This window comes from Cephus cinctus, unplaced genomic scaffold (assembly GCF_000341935.2).
Source record: "Cephus cinctus unplaced genomic scaffold, Ccin1 Ccin1_scaffold1205, whole genome shotgun sequence".
In the NCBI taxonomy this organism is placed as follows: domain Eukaryota; kingdom Metazoa; phylum Arthropoda; class Insecta; order Hymenoptera; family Cephidae; genus Cephus; species Cephus cinctus.
In genome coordinates this window covers 269,100-291,375 of record NW_014333672.1, presented here as the reverse complement: position 1 = coordinate 291,375, position 22,276 = coordinate 269,100, and the positions used below count along the sequence as shown (strand labels likewise).

At 45.7% G+C, this 22,276-nt stretch overlaps 1 protein-coding gene and 1 long non-coding RNA gene across 13 annotated transcripts; one reads left to right on the top strand and one right to left on the bottom strand.

Moving 5' to 3' along the window:
- Positions 1-180: 180 nt before the first annotated feature.
- LOC112495085 lies at positions 181-14,426 on the bottom strand. The gene is made up of 3 exons (XR_003061282.1): positions 14,235-14,426; positions 1,685-2,191; positions 181-1,609 (listed from the first exon to the last, which is right to left on the bottom strand). It is a non-coding gene; the product is annotated as an uncharacterized LOC112495085 (long non-coding RNA).
- LOC107272656 (cytochrome P450 306a1) lies at positions 7,798-21,967 on the top strand. Of its 12 annotated transcripts, none has more exons than XM_015750023.2 (6): positions 7,798-8,430; positions 10,468-10,801; positions 17,688-17,833; positions 17,931-18,593; positions 18,683-18,857; positions 18,923-21,967. In XM_015750023.2, the coding sequence occupies exons 2-6, from the start codon at positions 10,480-10,482 to the stop codon at positions 19,099-19,101; spliced, it is 1,485 nt and encodes a 494-aa protein (XP_015605509.1). In that variant the 5' UTR covers positions 7,798-8,430; positions 10,468-10,479; the 3' UTR covers positions 19,102-21,967. The 12 variants fall into 12 exon arrangements, 7 of the variants coding, with proteins under 7 accessions (XP_015605509.1, XP_024945638.1, XP_015605510.1 ...); XM_025089870.1 differs by having other exon boundaries at positions 8,579-10,801; XR_003061279.1 differs by lacking the exon at positions 7,798-8,430 and having other exon boundaries at positions 8,443-10,801; positions 18,923-19,320; positions 19,447-21,967.
- Positions 21,968-22,276: the final 309 nt, after the last annotated feature.

Sequence of the window (22,276 nt, the reverse complement as noted above, 5' to 3'; positions counted from 1 at the left end):
TTCAATGCGAACGGCATCAGCTAATGCGACGATGAGAAATGGAAGCGGGAAGGTTAGTATTCAGCTAAGGAAATACCTAGGTACGTAACTCGATTGGTAGTAGAAGCTGTGTTGTGGGTATATAGAAACGTGGCATAAGTTGGCACGAGTTGCCGTAAGCACGTGGTCGTTGGGCCGTTATCTAGCGGACCCGCTGAAGGTATCTTACCAAGCCAATAACTCTCTACGCCAGGAGAGGCCGCCGATCTGGGGGCCTCATGCTCATCAACCGACGGGCCGCTCGATGCTCGGCGATCGGTCATGCACCTGTGAGAGTGAAAGTGTCCTCCGTCCCACCTCATCGTCTCCTCTTCCTTCTCGGCCTCCGACAACTCCTCGTCACCATCCTTTTTCTTCTTCGTCCCCTCCTACTCTAGTACTGTACTACTACTGCTGCTACTACCACCAATGCCACGCTACTATTTGTACTATCGTTACTGCCATTATCACCCATTAGTATTTCTTGTAACGATACGACCACATGATTATTAACCCTTTTTTCTCATGTTCTGAGTTATTTCAGTGATACAGCTAATTGAGATCAGATGACGTCAGGGTTATCAGAGTGCAAGTCTACAATATTTTCTTTCTCGACATTTTCACTCTTCTTCACAGGTTGGTAATACTGACAGGATATTAAAAATAATGATTTAGCACAGTGCAGAAGAGATATTTACAAGAAAGATGTTGCGAATAACTTTACTCAGATGAGAGCCCCTGACTGATTGGCAGTTCAGCCACGGGCTAGTGGATAACCTTTACTTCATTATTCATTATCATAAATTCGAATTAGAAATTTCGTTAATAGACAATATAGCGAGTTGCGCATGCCGATGAGCCGGGAAAGCTTGGACTTTCGAGTACGACGACCCGTGACCCAAAGCAACCAGCCAAACGTTGTCCGTCCTTTCTACCATCCTGACCTAAGTTCTTCTCGGGGGTCTGGTGTCAGGCTTTGACCAATTTCTTAGCCAGCTAGCTGGTTGTCGCTATCAAGTTAATGAAGGCTCAAATTTTCTCCTTTCAGATGTGACCGGGCATCCCGTGAAAAAGACCGAGGAGAAACAGTGATGTCCGACGAAGTCAAAACAGCAAGTGGCGTAATGCTATTTTATAATTTCAGAGAAGGAGGTCAGTGACCTTTCTCCTGGAGTACAAATGCGAGTAAATGTATATATCCATACAGATACGAGCTACAACCACACATGACGCGTGTGACCATGTATGATGCCAGTAATGAATTCTGCCGGAGTGAAACGACAAATCCGTAGTTCGATAGGGTAGGCCCGGGTCCGCTCTCTAAAGCAAACTAATCGTAAGAGCTGGTATGGCGAGTAGCGGGGGTCGGGTAGCAGTTTTTTTTCTGACGTCAACGAACGCTCTCTTAATGTTAACCGATCTTAGTACGGGCCAACGATTCTTTGAGATTTCCATCTGGTACAGCACGAATATCGGTACTTTCCTTGGCCGTTGTGTTACATTACCAAGGAGCCATAAGAATCCTTTGAGCATGTAAAGCATAATCGACTGTCTCTCTCATGATCCTCTTCTTGCAGAGTCTCCTGGTATCCTGAGAAGACACAAATGGAATTTTAGGCAATTTGTCAATGTACAAAATATCCAATCTGCTAAAAATGGGACTTACGAAACTTCATTGGGCCTGCACGTATCGAGTGCAGATTGTCGACCAAGCTGTAAAGCTGTAAAGCTGTAAAGCTGTAAAGCTGTAAACCCAGAAACGCTTTGGCTGGGTCCTGTCTTCTTTCACGGGGCAACGAACTCAGCTCTCGCACGGCACAAATGTCACTTACGCAGGCTGACGTTCACACACAAACACGTTCAGCTCAGCAATTGGAGAAACGAGCTGAGGTGTGTCCACCTTTGCGTTTTGCGTTCTACCTCTTATCCTTGTCCAGGGTATCCCACGTGTTCCGTACCTACCATGCAGTGGATACTTACTTTAGGACGAAGAGAGGGCTTAGCCGTGTCATAGGAAAAGTGCACTCTTTGCGGCACGATATCATTCTCTGGACGATGCACTCTGAAGATTCTGATAATACAGAGATCCTGGTGAACGTTCTCATTCAAGATAGATAAGACACGATCTCGTCTGTCCTTGGCATTCTTGGTTTGTTTTCCACACCAGATACTCCTGGAAGAATAAGATTTTACTATACAGAAATGGCGAGTGGACGGTTCCTGATGTTGGCGATCGAAAGTTTTCTTAGGTGACCGATGGAGATATTCAATGCTTTGGGACACTCGGACAAACAACCAGGCTGGTTGTTTCGTGAGGGTACGTATAGTATATGGCCTGTCCGAGTGTAAGAGCGCCGTGAACGTAGTGTAGGTTTAATGTGGGTACGCGAACGTGAAAATAGCGTATTAACGAAATTAGCATAAGAGGAGAAAGTCGCGGTCGTCGGCCTCTCGAGTCGGACGCTCACGCACTCAGTCACGCATTTGAGCTACCCAGTCGTGTAAAAAATTGAGAGGGAGACACGCAAGCGAAGCTACTCGAGTGCCGAATCTGCAAGCAAACTAACCAGTTAGTCAGTCAGTCAGTCAGTCAGTCAGTCAGTCAGTCAAAGGGTAGGGCAAAAGTATACTGTCCCATTTGGTCCCAGTATCCTGTATAAAAAAGACTTGGTAATTGACGTGATTAAAATAGCCAAATATATTTTCAACTTCCAGCCCCGTTCTTAGCTCATTTTGTTTATTCGTTCTCTTCGTCTCTCCGCTACGATTCACCACTCTGGATGTACGTCCCACCCACCATGATATGCAATTCCGCAGGTACGTCTATATGAAACGAAGAGAGGTGTCATCGAACCGTGAAAAGGATCGCGATCAATTTCCACTTGGCAATTAACATTGAAAGATGCTGGTTTGTACGGACGCCCCAATTTCATCAAGGTATCAGACTTTCAAATCGCAGCTGGAAATAGTTGTCATTATGGCTTACCAAGTAAGAACCATGTGGATTCTGTGAATGAAGACGTCACGACGCTTGACTTGGCTATCAGGATTTTTCAGGTTAATTATTTTAGTCACTGTCAATTTCTTCTTCTTAATCACAGCTGCGAATTGAGCCTTACGTGGGTGCGAGTGCAGGATCGAAAGATACTATGGGACCGTCTTACGCATGGAGAGTGAGGATGACCCATATTTTGGGGAATGTGGGTTGCGGTCTCTCGTCGAGCGCCTCTCCATTGTCACGAAGGCTAACGATCTCGGCCGGATCCGTGTTAAGGCGCTCTTTGTCCAAAGACTTCCTGTCGCTACGATCGGAGAGCGGAGAGCCGAGATGGAGATCAATGATCGAGTGAGTGGGCAGATTTCGATACGCAAGGATCTTTCTCACTCTAACTTAAATTTGGATCTACTCAAAGAATGATCACTCTGGATGCGTAAACTGTACCAACTCTCATCGTCGATGAGATGTAACGAAGAGAAAAGAGATATTGATACCTATAGAAATAAAGAATGAAGTCGGGAGGGAACATGCTTGGGTATGGTGAAGCGTCAACAACGCGAAGGAAACATTCCTCGCAAGGCTGCGCGTCGGAAGAGGTCGTTCAACTGTTGGTTATAATTGGGCTATAGGGTTCTTGAGTTACAAGGCCCAAAACTGTAAGACTCGCCAACAGTGGCCTCTCTGCTCTAGCGCACAAGTGGGTAATGACCCATCTCATAGACCGGGGGGCCTGTCCTACCGCTACAATACACTTTTACACTCTCTTCGATGAGAAGGCGACCCCAGCCGTCGGGATGCGATGATTTCCATTGCCATCTTTAGTCGATGGAACGTCCAATCTAACAGTCATGGAGAACGGGTAGTGTACTCGAGGTATGGCTGAGCTTCTGACTTTAGCTATACAGGTATAGTGTGTACTGATGTGGGTTGGAGAGAGAAGACGTCACTCCTGCTCTTCCTTGAAAACTGGAGCAGTCGCTCGTACAGTTAGAAGAAGGCGAGGATATCTCTAGAGCAGCGTCGTCGACGTACAGCCAGTAAGCTAGTACGAACCAGTACCAAGTAGAAGACTCTTCGTTTTGCATTTCGTCTGGCTGGGCTGCTGGCGTGTACTCTAGTCTTACTGCTAGATAGATCCGTAGCTAGCCTGGGACTCCCTGGAAACAGTTGAATACCCTAGTCCAATATTTCCTGCTGCTTATAATTGGAAGCGACTGGTCTAGTCGCTACTGAATTCTTCGCGGCTCAACAAGGCGGGGGAGGTTCCGATCTGACCGATAGTACACGAATCTGGGTTATCAGAACGCAGCTCTCCTTGAACCGGTTACATGCGATGTCTTCTTTGTCTTCTTCTTCTTCTTCTTCTTCTCCTTCTTCTTCTTCTTCTACCGTTCACTTCCAGTCTCCTCATCTGACCCTGTCCACCTTGCGATCATCCACCCACGCACCACTACCTCACTCAGCACCTCTGACATTTATGGATGATTGTTGAGAGCTGATCAGTGGCGAGAGTCCAGGACGGGGTGCCCTCATGAATGTAGACGATGTTCGTTATAGATGGAAAGATGTTATTTATAAAACTACCGGTGCATCTGATATTTGGTCATCGAGATACGATTGTGAGGTCGATGACTATATAAACCGTCGAGGCGTCTCTCGAATCCTCCTTCACCTTGCAAGGACATGCAACCAGTCGTTATCGTATAGAAGAAGAAAACGAAGAAGAAGACCCGAAGAAGAGATCCTGGCGAAGTTCATGAACCTCCTCGACAAAATGGATTCGACAGGCTGCATTCTTTCGCAGTGCCATCCCCGGCTGTCTCCAGGGTTAGCTAGCTATCTAGTTAGCCGATGCCTAGAGTTGGCTGCACCAGGTACCCGAGTGAGTTAACGCGTATAATTGGAAGACCTCACGTGGAGCATGAAAAATATAACGAACCGTCTAGACTCTGCGACTGGATCCATCTACGTGAATCAGGAGAAAGGGCAGGGAGCACAGATAGGACGAAAGGAGGTGAGACGAGATGAAATTGAAAATAAGAGAGTCGAGATATCGGCGGACAGCGCTGCGCTACGTGATGGAAAGTTCGTCGATCCGAACAAAAGAGCGTCGCGATCTGGCTGCCGAAGGACCCCAACCTTGATAACTGGATCCAGCCAATGACCCCGGTCGTTCGTTGCCCGGCGCAACGTATCGAGGGTTGCGAGGGTGGTGTAGAGGTAGTGCGTTGCACCTCAGGTCGCATTCTCACTCGAGTAAGTCGAAAGAAATTCGCCTCTCTCAAGGCGGGTTTCGAGTTCGGGTCGCGGGTACGACCGAACGAAGGACGAGTCGGTAGTTGGCATCTCGAAGCGCGCAGAGATCACCGGCCTCCTGGGTTCATTATTCTCTGAACGCGCTCGACAAAAAGCATCTTCCTCGGTCCATTAAGATGAGATGATCTCGACCCCATCCACTCCGGAGAACCCAAGACACCAGCCAACGGTTGCTACTAGCAGACTATGAGGATCTTGGCCCAGAAGCCACCGCCAGCATCGCCAGCAAAGAGCAGCAGCACCGGCAACACGCAACCCGACCACCACCGTCGCCACCCGACGACAGAAAAATTGGTTCCATCGAACCCGGAGTAGTCGTCCTTAGATTTTAATAAAAATAATTTCATTACCCGGAGCCTCAGGGCCGGATCTATTCGCCTTTAAAGTTTTCCCCTCTTCTTTCTCTTCCTCCTCGTTATCCCTGTGGACGACGTACTTCGTACTTTCGCCATTCGCGTCGCCCTCGCTCCACGGATATCCTAGTCTGATTCCAATCAGTCCATCGACTCGTTCGCTCCTCCTCGAGAGGACGCATCTAACAGAAGGTTAATGGCGCCGCCCTGAGGCTCGGAAGAGCAGGGTTGGTACCCCGCGCAAGTTGCATTCATTGTCAGTGCATTCCCCCTGCGTTCAATGCACGGGACATTCTAGATGGCGATATCTAGATATCTAGATGGGCGCCTGCGTCTGCCGATCCCGAGATTGAGAATCCGGCTTATGCTTATATGGAAACGGGGAGGCCGTAAATAACGGCTTCGCAGAGTGTCCTCGAATAAGCTACATCGGGAAAACCCTCGCTCCCGGCGCACCAGCTTCCTCAGCAGTACATAGAAAGCGAATCTTCGCAAAACTCCGGATGCTTCTAGTAGTTACAAGTCCCAGTGATGATTCTACCACTCTGATTACACTCTATGTGTAATCTCTCTATGTTCATTAAGGCCGTCGATACCCCCACGACGTCTCCGTAAGCAAAGTGCATGGTCCACTCTAGGTCAATCTGTAGTTTTCCAGCATTACAAAATAGCCAGATGACATTTCCTCCTGTGTCAACAGTCAAATCCTTATGTCATCTCCGTCCAAAGTAATCGTCAATTCTTAGACGAGGTGATCGCCGCCATCTTAGAAAAGATCCAACTGATTGAATTTTTGTTATTTTTTCATTTCAGATTCCCATCCACGGGAAGTTGGTATTGGATGCTGGCTTACGTACCTGGACTAACCCAAGTGGGACGGCTTTAAGCTAGTATTCAAGAAAGGAGAGAATGGAAGATGACATCTCGTAGCAAATGCAGATTTAACGCCGCGAGTGACCTTTGTCGGTCGTTGCACGTCCCGTCGAATCGGGCTCTCAGGTACTATTGCACCGAGTTCCGCCAGAGCAACACATACCAGAACCTCCTGACTCCTCTACCGGACGACCATCGGCCTGCCAACCGTTCGCTCTCTCTCTCTCTCTCTCTCTCTCTCTCTCTCTCTCTCTCTCTCTCTCTCTCTTCATGAGAAACGCTCCTTTATGCTTTCAAGTCCCGATCCTGATTTGTTGAGTCGTGCGACTCGAGTTCCGATCGGAAAATCTCCCGCTAGCGGCCCAATGTTATTTGCAATCGTTACAGTCGACCGATTCCGAAGGTAAACGAAACACGATGTGTACGTATAAATAACCATGTGTGTGTGTATACATATATATATATATATATATATATATATAGAACACATACAAAATGCAGTTTACACAGAGATATAAAGGAGCGCGCGAGTGCACGGATGACTTACACTTGCATAAACTTGCATCAGCTGCCTGAATTGGATGGACTTTGGTCATAGCCTAATTTTCCAGGTTGTTTTTCTGGACCTTTGTCATCTCGGAATTCCCCCTAAGAGACTTGTCTGGGTAGAAAAAAAATCTAGGTAAATCCAAGTAAATATATTATATATATATATATATATACATGTATCTTTTCGTGCGTGTTCGTATACAGAGTTAGTCAGTAGAAACGCACCAGCTGAAGTTGGGCCCAAGTGGCAGCCACGGCAGTGTACGTTTCAACATGTACGTAAAGACCTGATAGAACGACCAATCAGAAATCTCTCACCTTCTCATGTGCGTGCGACGTACTAAGAACGACCAATCAAAAGCAGTAGGAGTACCGTCTAACCTGGGATTGGCACAATGCGCAGTTCTGATCACGTTTTGGGCTAACGACCTCTGGATCCGAGGTAACAAGGACAAGGACAAAGAGACAGAAGTGTCTTAGAGACGATTTAGGGGACGTCCCGGGTACTTAAATTCGTCGAGTTACATAATCCAATGATAAATGTATGCAGTGCTTACGTGATACTGAAGCGGAGCGTCTAGGAACAAATGGATTTCTCTTTGAGAATTACGTATTTATAAGGGTTCCTTAGTGTAGGAGAACAGCTGCTCAGGTTCTTCTCAGAGAGGAACAAGTTGTTGGATTGGATTTACATGAAAAGAGGCATAAATTATGAAATTAGTTTATTCATTTTCAAGCTCTCTTAAACTACTCTAAGGTGTTTAGCTACTCTCGAACCCTCCTCGGCCAGGTTGAGCTCTTGAAGACAGGTATCAGTTGGGAATTCACTCTTACTTTCGTTCTACTCGAACTACTTCTTCCCTTCTCTTTGGATCCACCATCGTCCCTCTTACTCCTTCTACTCTTCCTATTGCCCATCCACGACGAGACATATCATTGTTTTTGAATTCTCTACCTGTTAGCCTTGCTCCATCTTCCTCGTGGTTCGGATTAGGAAATTAATAAATTTAATGACCCTACCTGTGGTTAGGTTAGGTTAGGCTAGGTTAGGTTATGGAATTACACTTCAATGCGCACTGACAGCTGTAATACTCAACAGTGAGAATTTTGATATCAGCAGTAATGGCACTTTTCAATGTTCAACTTGTGCCACACGAGTTTGTAAACCGGCGCCAAAATTACTAGGCGCACTGCGGCGCTCTATGCGCCAGCATCCCCACCTGCCGGCACTATAGCCCCGGCGTGGTCCATTGCGATAACGCGATCGTCCCTTTCGCCGATTGTCATCCGACCAAGACGGACGGACGTTCTGCGCGAAGAAAGGTATGTCTGATACCACGTCAGATAGTCGTATCCAAAAGATTTGATTCGTATATCTTATGTTTTTTTGTATTTTTAAAAGACAACAAGAATAATAAATGTTGTGAATTCAGTGGTGAGCAGTCTAAAATAATTCACAACAATGTTTCAGGAGCTAGAAACTTACTTTGAACAAATAGGGAAAATAATAATGGAACGTACCTCCATGTACTGAGTACGATTCAAAGATGTATACAGATATATATATATATACACACACACGACCCTTGTAGACACTGATAATCAGCTGATATGTATTTCCGAAGACGTATACGTATAAGCGACTATCGAGTCGTTGCGTCTTCTGAGTTACCTGTGGGAAACCTACAGATCCTTACTGCAGTCGAATACAAATTCACAGCTATAAATAAGCAAGTGATTGTAAACATGAACGTCGAGATCCAACACTGCGTTTCTATACGCATCATGCCGATATCAATTCTATTTGGTACCATTTGGATTGAAAAGAGCCTAGTAATATTCTATCGCCATCAAGTTCATGAATTGCGCATAGTTAAATTCAGTATATTTGCTTACATTTATGGATTTAACGTACATACAATATTAGTATCTCAAATTAAAAAAAAGGAAACCATTACAAAATCGTTCCTACCCTCTTATGGGTCTTTTGCCCGAGACCAGCCCTTTGACACTCTACTAAATTCTTATAGGCAGTACACAGCTGTGTTAGTAGTGTCGCCGTCTGCAATTCGCATTTAGCGGCGCTAGTAGTCAAGCGCGCTGCGTCCCCCCAACCCCCGTTGTCGTAATAAATATATCGTAATATGAAGGCCCTTGTATTTAATTTATTCCCCACGCTTCCCCAAAATTTCAATAAAAGTAAAAATGATAATAAAATACCACATAATTGTTATAATTAGAATTATGCATTTTTACTTATTTTTTTCATTCATTTATATGATAATTAACATATGTTATACTAATGTTCAATTGACATTTTATAAGATGTGCATGAAATTTTGGGATTTGTTTAGCCGAATGAAAAAAGTTTTGGGAGTTTCACTGCTCATTCAAAGTAGCATTATAAACGCGTTAAACACTCACATAAGTCGCGGCTGACACAGCCGGACACACACAAGTGACTACCAGCGCCGCGCGGTGGTTGGCGACGCTAACAGGGCCATACCTTAGGTTCACTGCCGTGTCCGAGACTCGAAGACCGAACGATAAAGATCGCAGGAGAATATGAAATCGATGAATTTGGTAGTCAATGCACAGACCTTGTCTACACCAGGAGTAAGAATGAAGAGGCTAATCGTCAGTCGCTGTCTTGCTGGGCTACCGGGTAGATCAGATTCTCTTATTACTCACAAATATTTACATAATATACTTTGATCATCGTAATACATTAAACGTTTTTTTGAATCACCCGCGAAACGTAAAAGCTTTCTTCGTCGTGCGCGGGGGGCGCTGTGAACGAATACCGCATTTTGCTGGCATTCTACCGAACTCACGACGCGAGGTAAGGCACCTGTGAGTATTATTCTCCTAAAGATTTCTTTCTCTTGATAAAACGTTGAAGAAAGACAGATAACACTTTAAAGGACATAGAGCATTAACAATTTCCCTTTATAAAATAAACAACAGCTAAGTTATCGTCGAGGCCGTTCAAACATCGCAAAACTCGAGAGCGTGCTATGGCGGTAGTACTGGGTAGGACTATGGCGCCGGTTAGCGTACATTCCGCAGCCACGCTTCCTTCGGTGCATTTGATATAATCTGTGCTGCCGACCCAGCACGTGCCTGATCACGTGCTGGCCCACATTGTAGACTGTGCTGCACACTGGTGGCTGGACGAGACAGTCGCCCGGCTAACTCGGCAAACAAAGGGACATCACCTGACACTTGGCCCTCTAGCGAGGGGACAAAGCCACACAAGGATCAAGAAGAGACAGCACAGTGTAGCACAGCTGATGACGACTTTTTATACACGTGTGGATGGTACCTTGATGACACTAATGTTCTCATACATTTTCATAGGAAAGTCGAGTCATGCTGCTGCTTCTTTTTATCCTCGTCGCCCTGCTTCTTCTACCTCTGGCAATACTCAGGAGCACCGGACACAGGCAAAAGCGACCTCCTGGGCCCTGGGGACTTCCTGTCATCGGATATTTACCCTGGATCGATTCCAAGGCGCCTCACGAGACGCTGACCAATCTAACACGTCGATACGGTCCTGTCTGTGCTCTTAAAATGGGATCCGTCTACACCGTTCTTCTATCAGATCCTCGTCTGGTGAGACAGGTCCTCGCCAAGGACTCCTTTTCCGGTAGAGCGCCACTCTATTTAACTCACGGCATCATGGGTGGTTATGGTAAGTAGCTTGAGAAAAATAAAATTTTCGACAGAATACTTATCTAAAGTTACAGTTGGTCCGCGAGTTCAATGTGCTTTTTCGGCAGTTTGTGAAGAATGTAATCCTTAACAAGTGACACGTGGATTTATATAAGAATCTGAAAATAGATGCTAAAATAAAAAAATATAATTCATCGCAAAACCAGGCACGTACATTGTAAGAAAAATTCTATGAAGAGCCACGTGTAGCAGCTTGCCAGAGGCTTCTCATTGTTTTCGATCTGTCAAAATAATGACATCGAACTCGTGGACCGACTGTACACGTTTGTTTAATACGAGATAGAATGTTTTATCGCTTAGCCAGTTTTCTAGTGTCCTTTCGGGTATGATCTCCAGGGAGTCGTCCTCGACTGTGTTTATCTCTCTCTCTCTCTTAGTAATGCTCGTGCAAATAAGTCTGTCTCCCTCGCACTCGCAGATCTAAGGTTAAGGTACCTTCTTCGTTCATAGACTAGTTCAGGAGTTTCTGTTTCATTGAAAAATGTCTGTGTGTAGCATCGCCAGCTCTAAATTCCCGATTTAAGTGATACCTTTGATATATTATGGTACGAAGCTACCAATTTGTATGTCTTTCACATTTGATAGACGATATTACAATGTACGTAGAAGAAGCTGATAGACGTGAAAAAACTGAACGGATTCGAGAGAACTAACCAGCGGAAGGAACACACGGCTTTGCACTCTAACGGTTCTGCCAATTTGCGAATCTGTCAACGTGGCACGACTAACCTACTAAAGATGCAAAAGGAAACTCCCGCGGCAGAGGGGAATTCGTTCCTCGCGTCCCAGCCGCAAAGCAACAACTGCATAGCTACAATTACATAAGCTAAATCCTACGGTGAACGAACCGAACGCACCGCCACGTCCTGCTGGTCCACGAAAATGGCAAATCGACACGGAGCGAGAGCGTCCCGAATAAACTTAATGAAAAAGTCTTTCACCAGCGGCCATGTCAATTTTCGAAAGCTCCTCTTCTCCTTCCGGCACTGTTTACGAGGCGCCACCGCGTCGAGTCAACGTCCTCGCCGAGTCTCAATTTCTCCATTCATTTAATTTCACGCCTGGCATCACGAACTTATCTCGTATATATTTTTTTTCTTGGTTGGCACTACTGTACCAAAAAGTGTAAAACCTTACGCCCATATACTTCTACGAGGACGATAACGGCTGCGGTGGTACCCCTCGGCAAGGTTCCACCAGGTGGACACCTGACTTCCCTCCACGTGGCTAAGAACCAACGCCCCTCCGTCGGGCTGTACCAAAAAGTCCTCCTTCTTCTACCAGGGCGAGGTTCCTTTCCCTGCTACTGTACCGAAAGGGGGGACCAGGCCACGCCCTCACCAAAGTGTTCGGACCGGGTTCTCTTGCATTCCGATGCTCTGGCTACCCCGGTCCCTGGTTTACGCTCTGATCTCATCCGATCCGAGAGAGAAGGGACTAGCCTCGGCCCAATGCCATTTGCTCAGTGCTTCAGTGATACAACGCTGAAAATAGTCTGACCAGCCGTATGCCGGGTGCCACCTCCGACTTGTACCACTGTATCTTTATACCAGGACGTCGGGACGCCCGGGACGCTCGTACCGGTGATTTCGACGAGCGGCCACCACGCCGTCACGACAAGCTCACCCATCCCCACGATGATCCGATGCCTCTGAAAAACTAAACAGACAGGCTTTAATGACAGCCGTCCCATATAACGTCTTCGTTGATAACGTTTTTACGAGCTCGATAATTTACAAGAGACATTCAATGTACATCTGGTGCTAAGAAAGAGCAGAGAGAGAGAGAGAGAGATAAAAGAGCAGAGATGAGAGAGTCGAGATCAGAAGGCCTCCGGCGCGTGCCTCGGAGCAACCCGTGATTACCGCTACATTATAAGACTTTATACCTGGGGCTTATTTATTATGCAGTCTGCAAACTGGTTACCGGACGGATAATGTCGTGCGTAATGATATTAATTTATTATGGAGCGCAACGATAATGCGCCACGCTCCGTATAAACACATTATGCAATTTGCACTTAATTCCTCGGCAGCTCCGAGACGTCTGCTCCCGCGAATTCCTCCGTGTATAATATATAGCAGCCGGTATACATATGTATATCGATGAGACGAGGTCGCAGCCTCGCCGTTCTTAAGTCCGCGATCCGCGGACGGAACCGACGTTATGTTTCGATCGCGATTCAATTCTCTATTGGCTCGAATGAATGAAAGGAGCGCGGCCATCGACACCGGTTACCTAACGCACATTGCCGCACAGCCGTCCACCTCACCGAAGGATTTATACGCAAGAAAGCATCGCCGCGAATATTGCAGAGTCGTCGCTCTGGAAACTTGACGGAACAATATGGAAACTGTCCTTCAAGTTTTTTTTTTTTTTCTTTTGGTCATGCATATACCAGTCCTGATTGCGAGTGTCAGGATTTAGTACCTGGTGCTGCCCTGTAAACGATTAACGGGAACCATGCTGTATATATTCCACTTGCCGAGGAAGAGGATGAGGTCAACGATTGAGGGGGAGCAGGTGGAGGAGGACGTTGAGTCGTCCGGATCGGAAATACCAGGCGTGCCAACCAGACGACGTGAGCCATAGAAAGCGAATCCATACGTGAGACCGACACGACACTGCAAACCGCTACTATTAATACGCTTCTCGGAAGCAGACCGAAAGCGAGAGTAACATTGAACCTGAGTCAGTGGATACCGGGTACCGGATAACCAGGTATACACAGGTAGAGAACATCGTACATAGTATAGAGGGTAGCCGTATATGCTGTAGGTATTATAAACAAGACGTGTATTAACCTATTGGTTGTTATCGAGCAGGCAGATTTTTCACCTCGACATTGCCACAGCGAATACGTAAGAGGGGCTACGACTAAACTTGACATTCCGTAATAGAAGTCTTTGAGAAATCGGCAACGTTATACGCAGTAGATAGTGTATTGCGAAATCACATGATTGTATGCATATACCTTCGTAACCGGGCGTCTCATTATATTTTACAGTATTAACAAAAAGGATCTCTTAAATATCAAAGCGAAATCGCGGTTCGTCACACACCTCTTTTTTTTTTTTCAGTACCGTACATACTACTATACCTTGGCTACGTTTTTACGATAGCTGGAGGACCGTACAAAGATGGTATGAAAATTTAAAGAAAAGTCGAGACGGCGTTCGTGGCTATTCTTGAAGGTGTGAACGTATATAATGTATTATACATATGTATATATATAAACTTGCCGAGTGGGGAAGGTGCAATCGTAATGGGTGAGATTTTACGATTACGTCGTTTGCGACGGTTGCGCAAGGTTTGGCGGGTTCGAGGCCGGTCGTACGCAGTAGCAACTATAATGGGGGCTGGGATAAAGCGTAAAGAGTCGAATTACTTACTGCGAACTGCGTGCGTCGTAGGATCGTCAACAGTCGGACCAGACGGTGACTGGCGTCTGCCGACTGAATTCACGGCGTCGGCTGCTGCGACGTTTCTCAAGTGACGTCGACCGCCTCGGCGCGCAGCAAAGTCGTATTCGTTCTCGTACCACTACGTAGTAGCGCCCTTCTAGTCATACGTCTATAGTCACGGCTGTCAAGGTCGGGAACGAGAAGACTTACTCGATCAGACGTTCAATCGCGATTTTACGTTGGTACACACAAGGAATGGAATGTGCGTCGGTGTCGGGAACTGTTTGACTGTGATTAGTGATTGTGACGGTGACTCGACTACGTTAACACGACGGTCTTAAACCGGCTCAGTTAATACTGATCTGAGGGAATAGACGAATCGTAGGCATTTCTACTTGTAAGGAATATTTGGGACCGATCAATTCCTTTAGATCAGTGTTAACTAACAATAAGCCGATTTAAGGCCGTCGTGTAAACGTAGTCTGTGTTACGTCCGAGCCTGAACGAAGGCCGGTTCACCCAGTCTGGTGCCTTTACAGAATCGCAATATACCTACTACTAGGTTGCCCTGTTTTGAGACAATGCTCGCGCACTTTACTCGGGATTGGGCTTTGCCTCTAATTACTCTGGGAAGAATAAACGAGGCTGGATACGAAGCGGAATCGATTCTAAATATATCGTACTAAAGCGAATGATTATCACCACCAAATAAATAATTGCGAAATCTAGGAGATTTTAACATCTGCTATGATTTAACAAAAATACGGAGTTCCTTCACCCAAACATAATAACAATAAGTTGCTTACCTTGATCTCGATGATTAAGAGCCGTCAGAGGTTGACGTATGGTGATAGAACTGAGAAGAGATTGGTGTTAAGATAGGAAAAATATGCAAACGAATTGAATGAGCAAACAAACATAATTTATTACAAAGCAAAGTACTAGGCAAACCAAAATTAAATAACTAGTTGGCGGATAGGCGGAGAATTGGAATGAGTCTTTAAGAAATTTGGTGGAATACTTTGCATGGGGGTGAAGGATTTACTGGCTCAAGATCGGCCAAGGATAATGTCCGAGGAGATGAGTGAGGAGCTTAATGGGTTTTACGAGGAAAATTCGTAAAATCATAAACGTTCGGTATCGCCCAAGTATAATCTTTTGAACATGCAACCCCTCGAAAGGTTCATCTCTCTTCCCCTGAACCCGGGAGCCATATGCGAGATAGCCGCTTCCAAGGGCGCTACGTCATACAAGACAGATCCCAATCTCTTGGTCCTTTGACATTCGGTTATCGGCCGCGAACGTGGAACCTGATCTCTCGCGCGGACGTAACGTCGGGTTGGACTGATTTGCGGAAGTGATTTGGTTTTCAGATCCAGAGAATCTCGATCTCGTGAACTATTCATAGCGAAGGTCGTTAAACGAACGAGTCTGGTAGCGTAAAAGGGTCCGCTTTGTGAATAATCAAATTCACGTCACGAAAGCGAACCTTGAACGGGGCGAATGCCCTTTTGCACTCGGAATCGGACTCGGGCCTCTGTCCTGTCCGTAGATACGTTCCTTTACCTCGAAGGACTCTCACTTTTATCGGTCTCCTTGAGGGAAGTTCCCCCCGGCTTGCGTTCTGCTCTGCATCCGCGGGGAATTACAGTTAGAACCGCAAGGACGGGCCGATGGCCTTTCACATACGTTCTACGACTTACCGACGCTTCTCTTTTCTCTGTCTCTGTCACCTATTCCCTCGCGCACTAGCACCCTCCTGCGACGTCTGACGGCAGTAGCCCGAACCTCTTTCGTAACCGACCTCCTCGACTGACATCTTTTTGTCATGCCGTCTCGAACGAATGTTAGCATGACTTTTAGCATTTTTGTCTTCTTCTTCAAAATTACATTACGTCCTTTAGGCGCGGCCGTATATATTCGTCACGACGATTCGTCAGATAGACAAAGACGTGGCTAAAGTCATATTTCGATGCACGTGGAAACGTACCAGACGTCGCAACGAATATAACTCGAACCTCAGGGACAATGGGCGGCTCCGCAAATTTCTTGTATCTTCGCATTATTGTCCTCGTAATTGCATTTAACTTTTTGACAGCAGCAGACCATTTCTCTTTTGGTCTTATTGTAAATTATACATTAGTGATAATTACACGTACGCTACCGCGTGGGAGCACGCGAAGTACATCGGTTCTGAAACGTCCTTGGATTCTCTCATTTTCTCTCTCTCTCTCGAAGCCTATTCACTTCCCCCTTTTACTCTCGTAGCCGATTCCCGGTTATTTCGGGCGGTTCGCCAATTGGAGAGCGTCCCCGTCTACCTGGGCTAACCGACGGCTCAAGCTGCCAGAATGGCAGGGAGACTGACGAGGCCCATGACGTCACCGGTACCAGCGATATTCTTATCATCCACGAGTGGACCAGCTTGAGGAACGAAAGAAAAAAGTCCATTTGTAAATTTATTATAGAGTTTTTACGCGAGATTATGAGATCAGTTAAAATATACGACGAGGACGACGACGACGACGTTCGATTCTCTTTGGCGCCATTGTTGAAATTCCTTCGGTAGCTCGATCGTAAACCTCAATAATCTTGCGTGTCGATCATCAGAATTCCAAGATCATTCTCGGTCCGTGGCTGCGCTGGGATGTGAGGTGGCTACAAAACAATGACACTCAGCGCCCTGCCCGATTGGCAGGTACTATGAGCTAACGAATCTCTCTTCTTCTTCTCTATAGAATCAATTGAAAATGGACGGGCCCAACTACGCAGTCGCGAACGAAGAAGAATCGTAGCCGGGCGACCATGCACTCTGCCCATGAGAGTGCATTGATATTTAACGAAAAACCGGACCGCAAACCTGCTGACTCCCATTCGGCAATCCGAATCGCGCCGATTTCTCAAATCGGCCTCCTCTCGATTCTTAACGGTTTTATTTGAATCTTCGTTTCGAATGACTGTCGCAGGACGGGAGCGTCATGAGGCACTTTGATCGCTGCATACTTAAAGTTTCGAGCCGGCATTCCCATCTCTCCCATCCTCGTTGCATCTGGCACAAGGTGTCGGCCTTAAGGCCTACGTGGGGAGTTTATGATAACTATGCCAAAATGAATAAGCTTTATGTTATTCAATGACAATGAAGATCGGGAGACTTTTGTAATACCACTGAGATCATACCGTCGGGAATTCAGTTAGCAGCTACTTTTTATTCAAATCGAAGATTATCCTTCGACGAGTTCAGTGGCTGCGCCTACTTACGGTACGATGGTCCTCGGCCACCGTTCTCCTTCATCCTGATTATCACAAGCACCGTGCGTCGTGTACCGCGCTTGCTGCATGAGTTAAGGCCGTTTAGATAAGATATACATATATACTTATACACACACATTGCTTTGACTTGTAATCGATATTGGGGTACGATTTTATTGATTGGTGCTTTAGGACTGATATGCGCCGAAGGTAAACTCTGGAGGGAGCAACGTAGATTCGCTGTGTCGTGCCTGAAGAATCTGGGAATGCTGAAATTTGGAGGTAAACGCGATCGACTTGAAGCGAGAATAATTGGGGCCGTCGACGAGAGTGTATCGGTAACGAATTTAATAAGATCGATCGACCAACTCCCAAACTCCAAACTCCAAACTCCAAACTCGAAACTTCAACTGTTTCGCTCTTGATTATTGACAGAAATTATCGGTGCATTCCGGTAGACAAGGTGTGGATCCCTTCGAGACTTTACATCACTGCCTGGGTAATCTGATGAATCGCATTGTCTTTGGCAAGGACTACCGGGAGGACGACGTCGTGTGGAAGTGGTTGCGTCATCTTCAGGAAGAAGGAGTCAAGCATATCGGCGTGGCAGGGCCGCTTAACTTTCTGCCGATTCTCAGGCTGCTTCCACGATTTAGTAAAGTGTTTGACTATCTGATCGATGGGAAGCGGAAGACTCATCAAGTGTACAAGCAGATCATCGCCGAGCACAGGAACCAGGTTGACAATGGAGAAGAGACGATGGACAGTGTCTTGGCTGCGTTCGACGATGAGATGAGACGTCGGATGAACAGTGATGATCCTGGTCACTTTACCGAACCTCAGTTTCTTCATTTTCTGGCGGATCTCTTTGGCGCCAGTACAGACACCACCTTGGCGACGATTCGCTGGTTCCTCCTCTTCATGGTTGCATACCCCGAGGAGCAGCTCAGGATTCAGCAGGAGTTGGATGCTGTTCTTCGAGGGAAGAATGTGTCTCTCGATGACAGAAGTGCCTTGCCGTACCTCGAAGCTGCCATAGCGGAAACTCAACGTATCAGGAGCGTCGTCCCCGTCGGCATACCTCACGGAACCACTGAGGTCAGTCAAAGAAAAATTGGAGAAAGAAACAGAAACGAAGAAAGATTCTTTTCGTATATTTTTTCTTTTTTTTTTCCCCCTTCACCCAGGACACATTGATCGCCGGTTACGAAGTTCCAAAGGGAAGCATGGTGGTTCCCTTACAGTGGGCTATTCACATGAATCCGAAATACTGGCAGGACCCAACGAAATTCAAACCGGAAAGATTCATCGCCCAGGACGGAAGTCTCGCCAAGCCAGAAGCTTTTCTTCCCTTTCAGACTGGTGAGTCCATCCTAGTAAACAATACAGTTTTATATTCTTTTATTCTCCATCCTCTGCACCGACAGGAAAGCGGATGTGCCTCGGCGAAGATCTAGCCAAGATGATGCTCTTCCTTTTTACTGGTCGAATCCTCCAGAGGCTTAACCTAACCTCACCTGAAGATCAACAGCTGGACTTGACTGGAGAGTGTGGCATAACTATGACACCGAAACCATATCGATTAATATTCACATCTCGTTCCTAAGCTAATAATCTTCTCTTTCTTCTTCTTCTTCTTCTTCTTCTTCTTCTTCTTCTTCTCCTCTTCGCCTCTACGTATGAGCAATTGAGCATATACAACCACCGATGTCTTCTTCGCGAAGCTAACTCCTCGCGTGTACAAGAGCGTTTATTTTGACTAAATAAAGTATGGCGTACTCCAGCACGTGTTGATTCTAATCGAAAAAGCCAAAAGCTAAAAGAGGTAGTGACGGCTTTATTAGTTTATTTAATTGTTAGCACCTGCGACGCAGCGCGTCACGCTCGATTGCTTGTCATTGAGCGAAATCTGGGCGCAAATAACATTAATTGAATTGTTCGCTTCGTTCAGCCATGCAGAGTTTCCTCCTTGTTCAGTGAGACCACTGTCTCGCCGTGTAGTACGATGTACCTCGGGACACCTATTGACACCTATTTGAGAAACCCTGCCCGCTCTGCCGCCAATACGCATTACACAACTCACGCTTGCAAAGCAGCGGCGGCCTTGGTTCGGTCACAACACACCGTTCACCTACTGCCGAAATTGACAAAATTCTTTCTAGCAGTAGGAGAGCAAAAGAAACAAACTAGGAGAACCGTACGGCATTCTCTAGTCGACGGAATGAGAATGCGGATACCATGGGGATTATTTGACTTGAAGATGATTTATAAGAGGAAAATGAAATTACCTGGAATGACAGTTGATATGACAACGGAAGAAGAGCATTGAGCGTGAGTCATGATGTGGATATGATCAATCATTGCAAGATGCAAGATGGCGCTTCTTGAGGTTATGCCAGTGCTTGATGTATGTCTATTTGATATTGCAGGAAACAGACTTAAATGTGTACAGTCAAATCGAATGCCGTAAGTTACATAACTCTCATGTGGCTTGGGGCCACTTGACTTTCGTGTCATTAACCTTATGTTACTCTGCTGATATTTCGTTAGAAACCCAGAGCGAGCAACGCCGAGTTTCTCTTATGTAAGTAATGATCTTAAGCGAATGTCATCGGCGTTTTCTGTGGACACGGTAGACGTGATCTCAGTCGATATTTCGATAGTGAAGTTTACACGGGAATAATAGAATCGACGAATCTCTCTAGCTCCGCGACGACGTTTCTCTTCCTTTATCGATGGACACACAATTTTCTTATTCCTGGGTCGAGGGAAGCAAAAAGTTCTGCCACTCTTGGACAAGAGGACGAAAATCTAAATGACGAAGGACAACGGTAATCGTGGCAATTTTCACTACGTTTCGTTATATTTGTAAACGCGAGCTACGAATCCGAGCGATCTAACCTAATCTACGATTCTACGCTATTCCCCAAGGAATCTTATCGAGGATCCTCAATCGGATGATTAGATTCCTTATCCACGTGATATGCGAGCCAATGTCAAAATTGTCCTACCTAATGTATTAGTTGTTCGAAGAGAAAGCTAGGTCCACGGGAGTCTTTCGTAGGCTCAGTGGGCCCGGAGGATCGAGATCGGAATCGAAGGCCAACTCGAATGGAGCCAAGAGAACCTTTGAAGCAAACCGGTACGAATTCGCCTGTTGCGCCCTACGGCGAATCATCGTAGCGTCATTAATAAATAAAAAGAATAAAATTATCAACAGCGAATTAGCTCAGGGGGCTTATTACGGTTCTTGAAGGAATATAATCACTTTTTTTCGTAATCGTATGAAATCAATGAAAACTTGAAATAACTGGATACTTCCGGCATAGGGATCTCACATTTTCACGAAGGCTACTTGCCGTTGCTGACAGCTGTCTTATATAACAAAACTTATTTCCGTAAATCTTTTATAAGTTTTAAAGGAATCAAGGCGTATTTGTTATATTTGTATTTTTCATTTTTTTATTGTAAATTTACACTTTACGAAAATTCAAATAGTGCTAATTACCTATTAAAGCTGCGGAATCAGTTTTCCGTTATACTGAATGGGTCTGAGGCATCGCTCAGTGTTCGTGGAATTCTGAGCATTATACCTTATCGATTTTGCAAATACATTACGATGGCTAAATTATTCTTTGTGGAAAAATAACATTTTATTCCGATAACTTCCTTTTTCGCTATTCACTCCGATGTGGGCTAGATTTTCGGGCACATCACGCTTGCGCATGCGCACGATGTTTTTCGACATGAAACTCCATGTCGAGTCGACTCACGCGACCAATCTCGTCTTTTCGCAAGTTGAGAAGGATCGTAATTCTGCGAGTTACTCAGAGCCCAGTCACACTCGTCGTCACAGGCCTTTGGACGCAACGCTCAACCAATAACACAAGGTAAATTCCTACGTACGCGCTCCACCATTGGTCGACAGTTGACGTTCACGTTTGACAAGTGTGATTGAGCCCTCACTGTCGTCATTTTCGCCTGATCAAACAACCGTGATAAGTCCCCAGATCTCGGAAGAAATAATTGCTATTGGTAAGCAATCTTATGAATTTTCATTCTTTAAACGTCGCAATTCTAATTTGTATCTTTACCAAAGTCTTACAAAATTTGTATACAAATTTTAGTCACATTTACTGAAAAAGAAAAAAAACAAGAGTCACGATATCCAAGAGACATTAAAAAGCGCTTGCAAATTCAAGCAAAGAACCAGCCGTTGCCTCACACGAGTCTGGACGTGAACGTAGCGCACGAAGGACAAACTTCCATTGTGGGAAATCGAGGGTGTGACAGAAGAAAGAGCGTGGATAACTTGAAAAATATGTTTAATTCGTAGAAAAATATCATATATCGCTATAAAGTGTCGCATTCGACGATGAACACAGTGCTGCATTTCTAAGAAGTCAAACGAACGACGACGCAGGCACAATGCGGAAGAAGAAGCTGCGTTGCACTTCTCGACCGTAAACACAATTGCTTATCATATGGGTGAAGTCCATGGGAGATTATTAGAGAACATAACCTCCCAGCTCTCGACCCTCGTAACGTACCATAGCCATAAAGAAACAAAAAAAGCTGCATGGGTCGTCGTTCGTCCGTTTTCTTTCGCTCTCGTTAAACTTAGAAGAATTATTCATAAAATGGACACTCACGCACGCACTCACACTCTCATCGAGTTCGACTGGCAAAATACATAACACACTTACTTAAGAAATGTATGTTTATATATATACACAGAGAATGACAGAGGGATGAACGGATGGAAAACGACTGGATGTGAC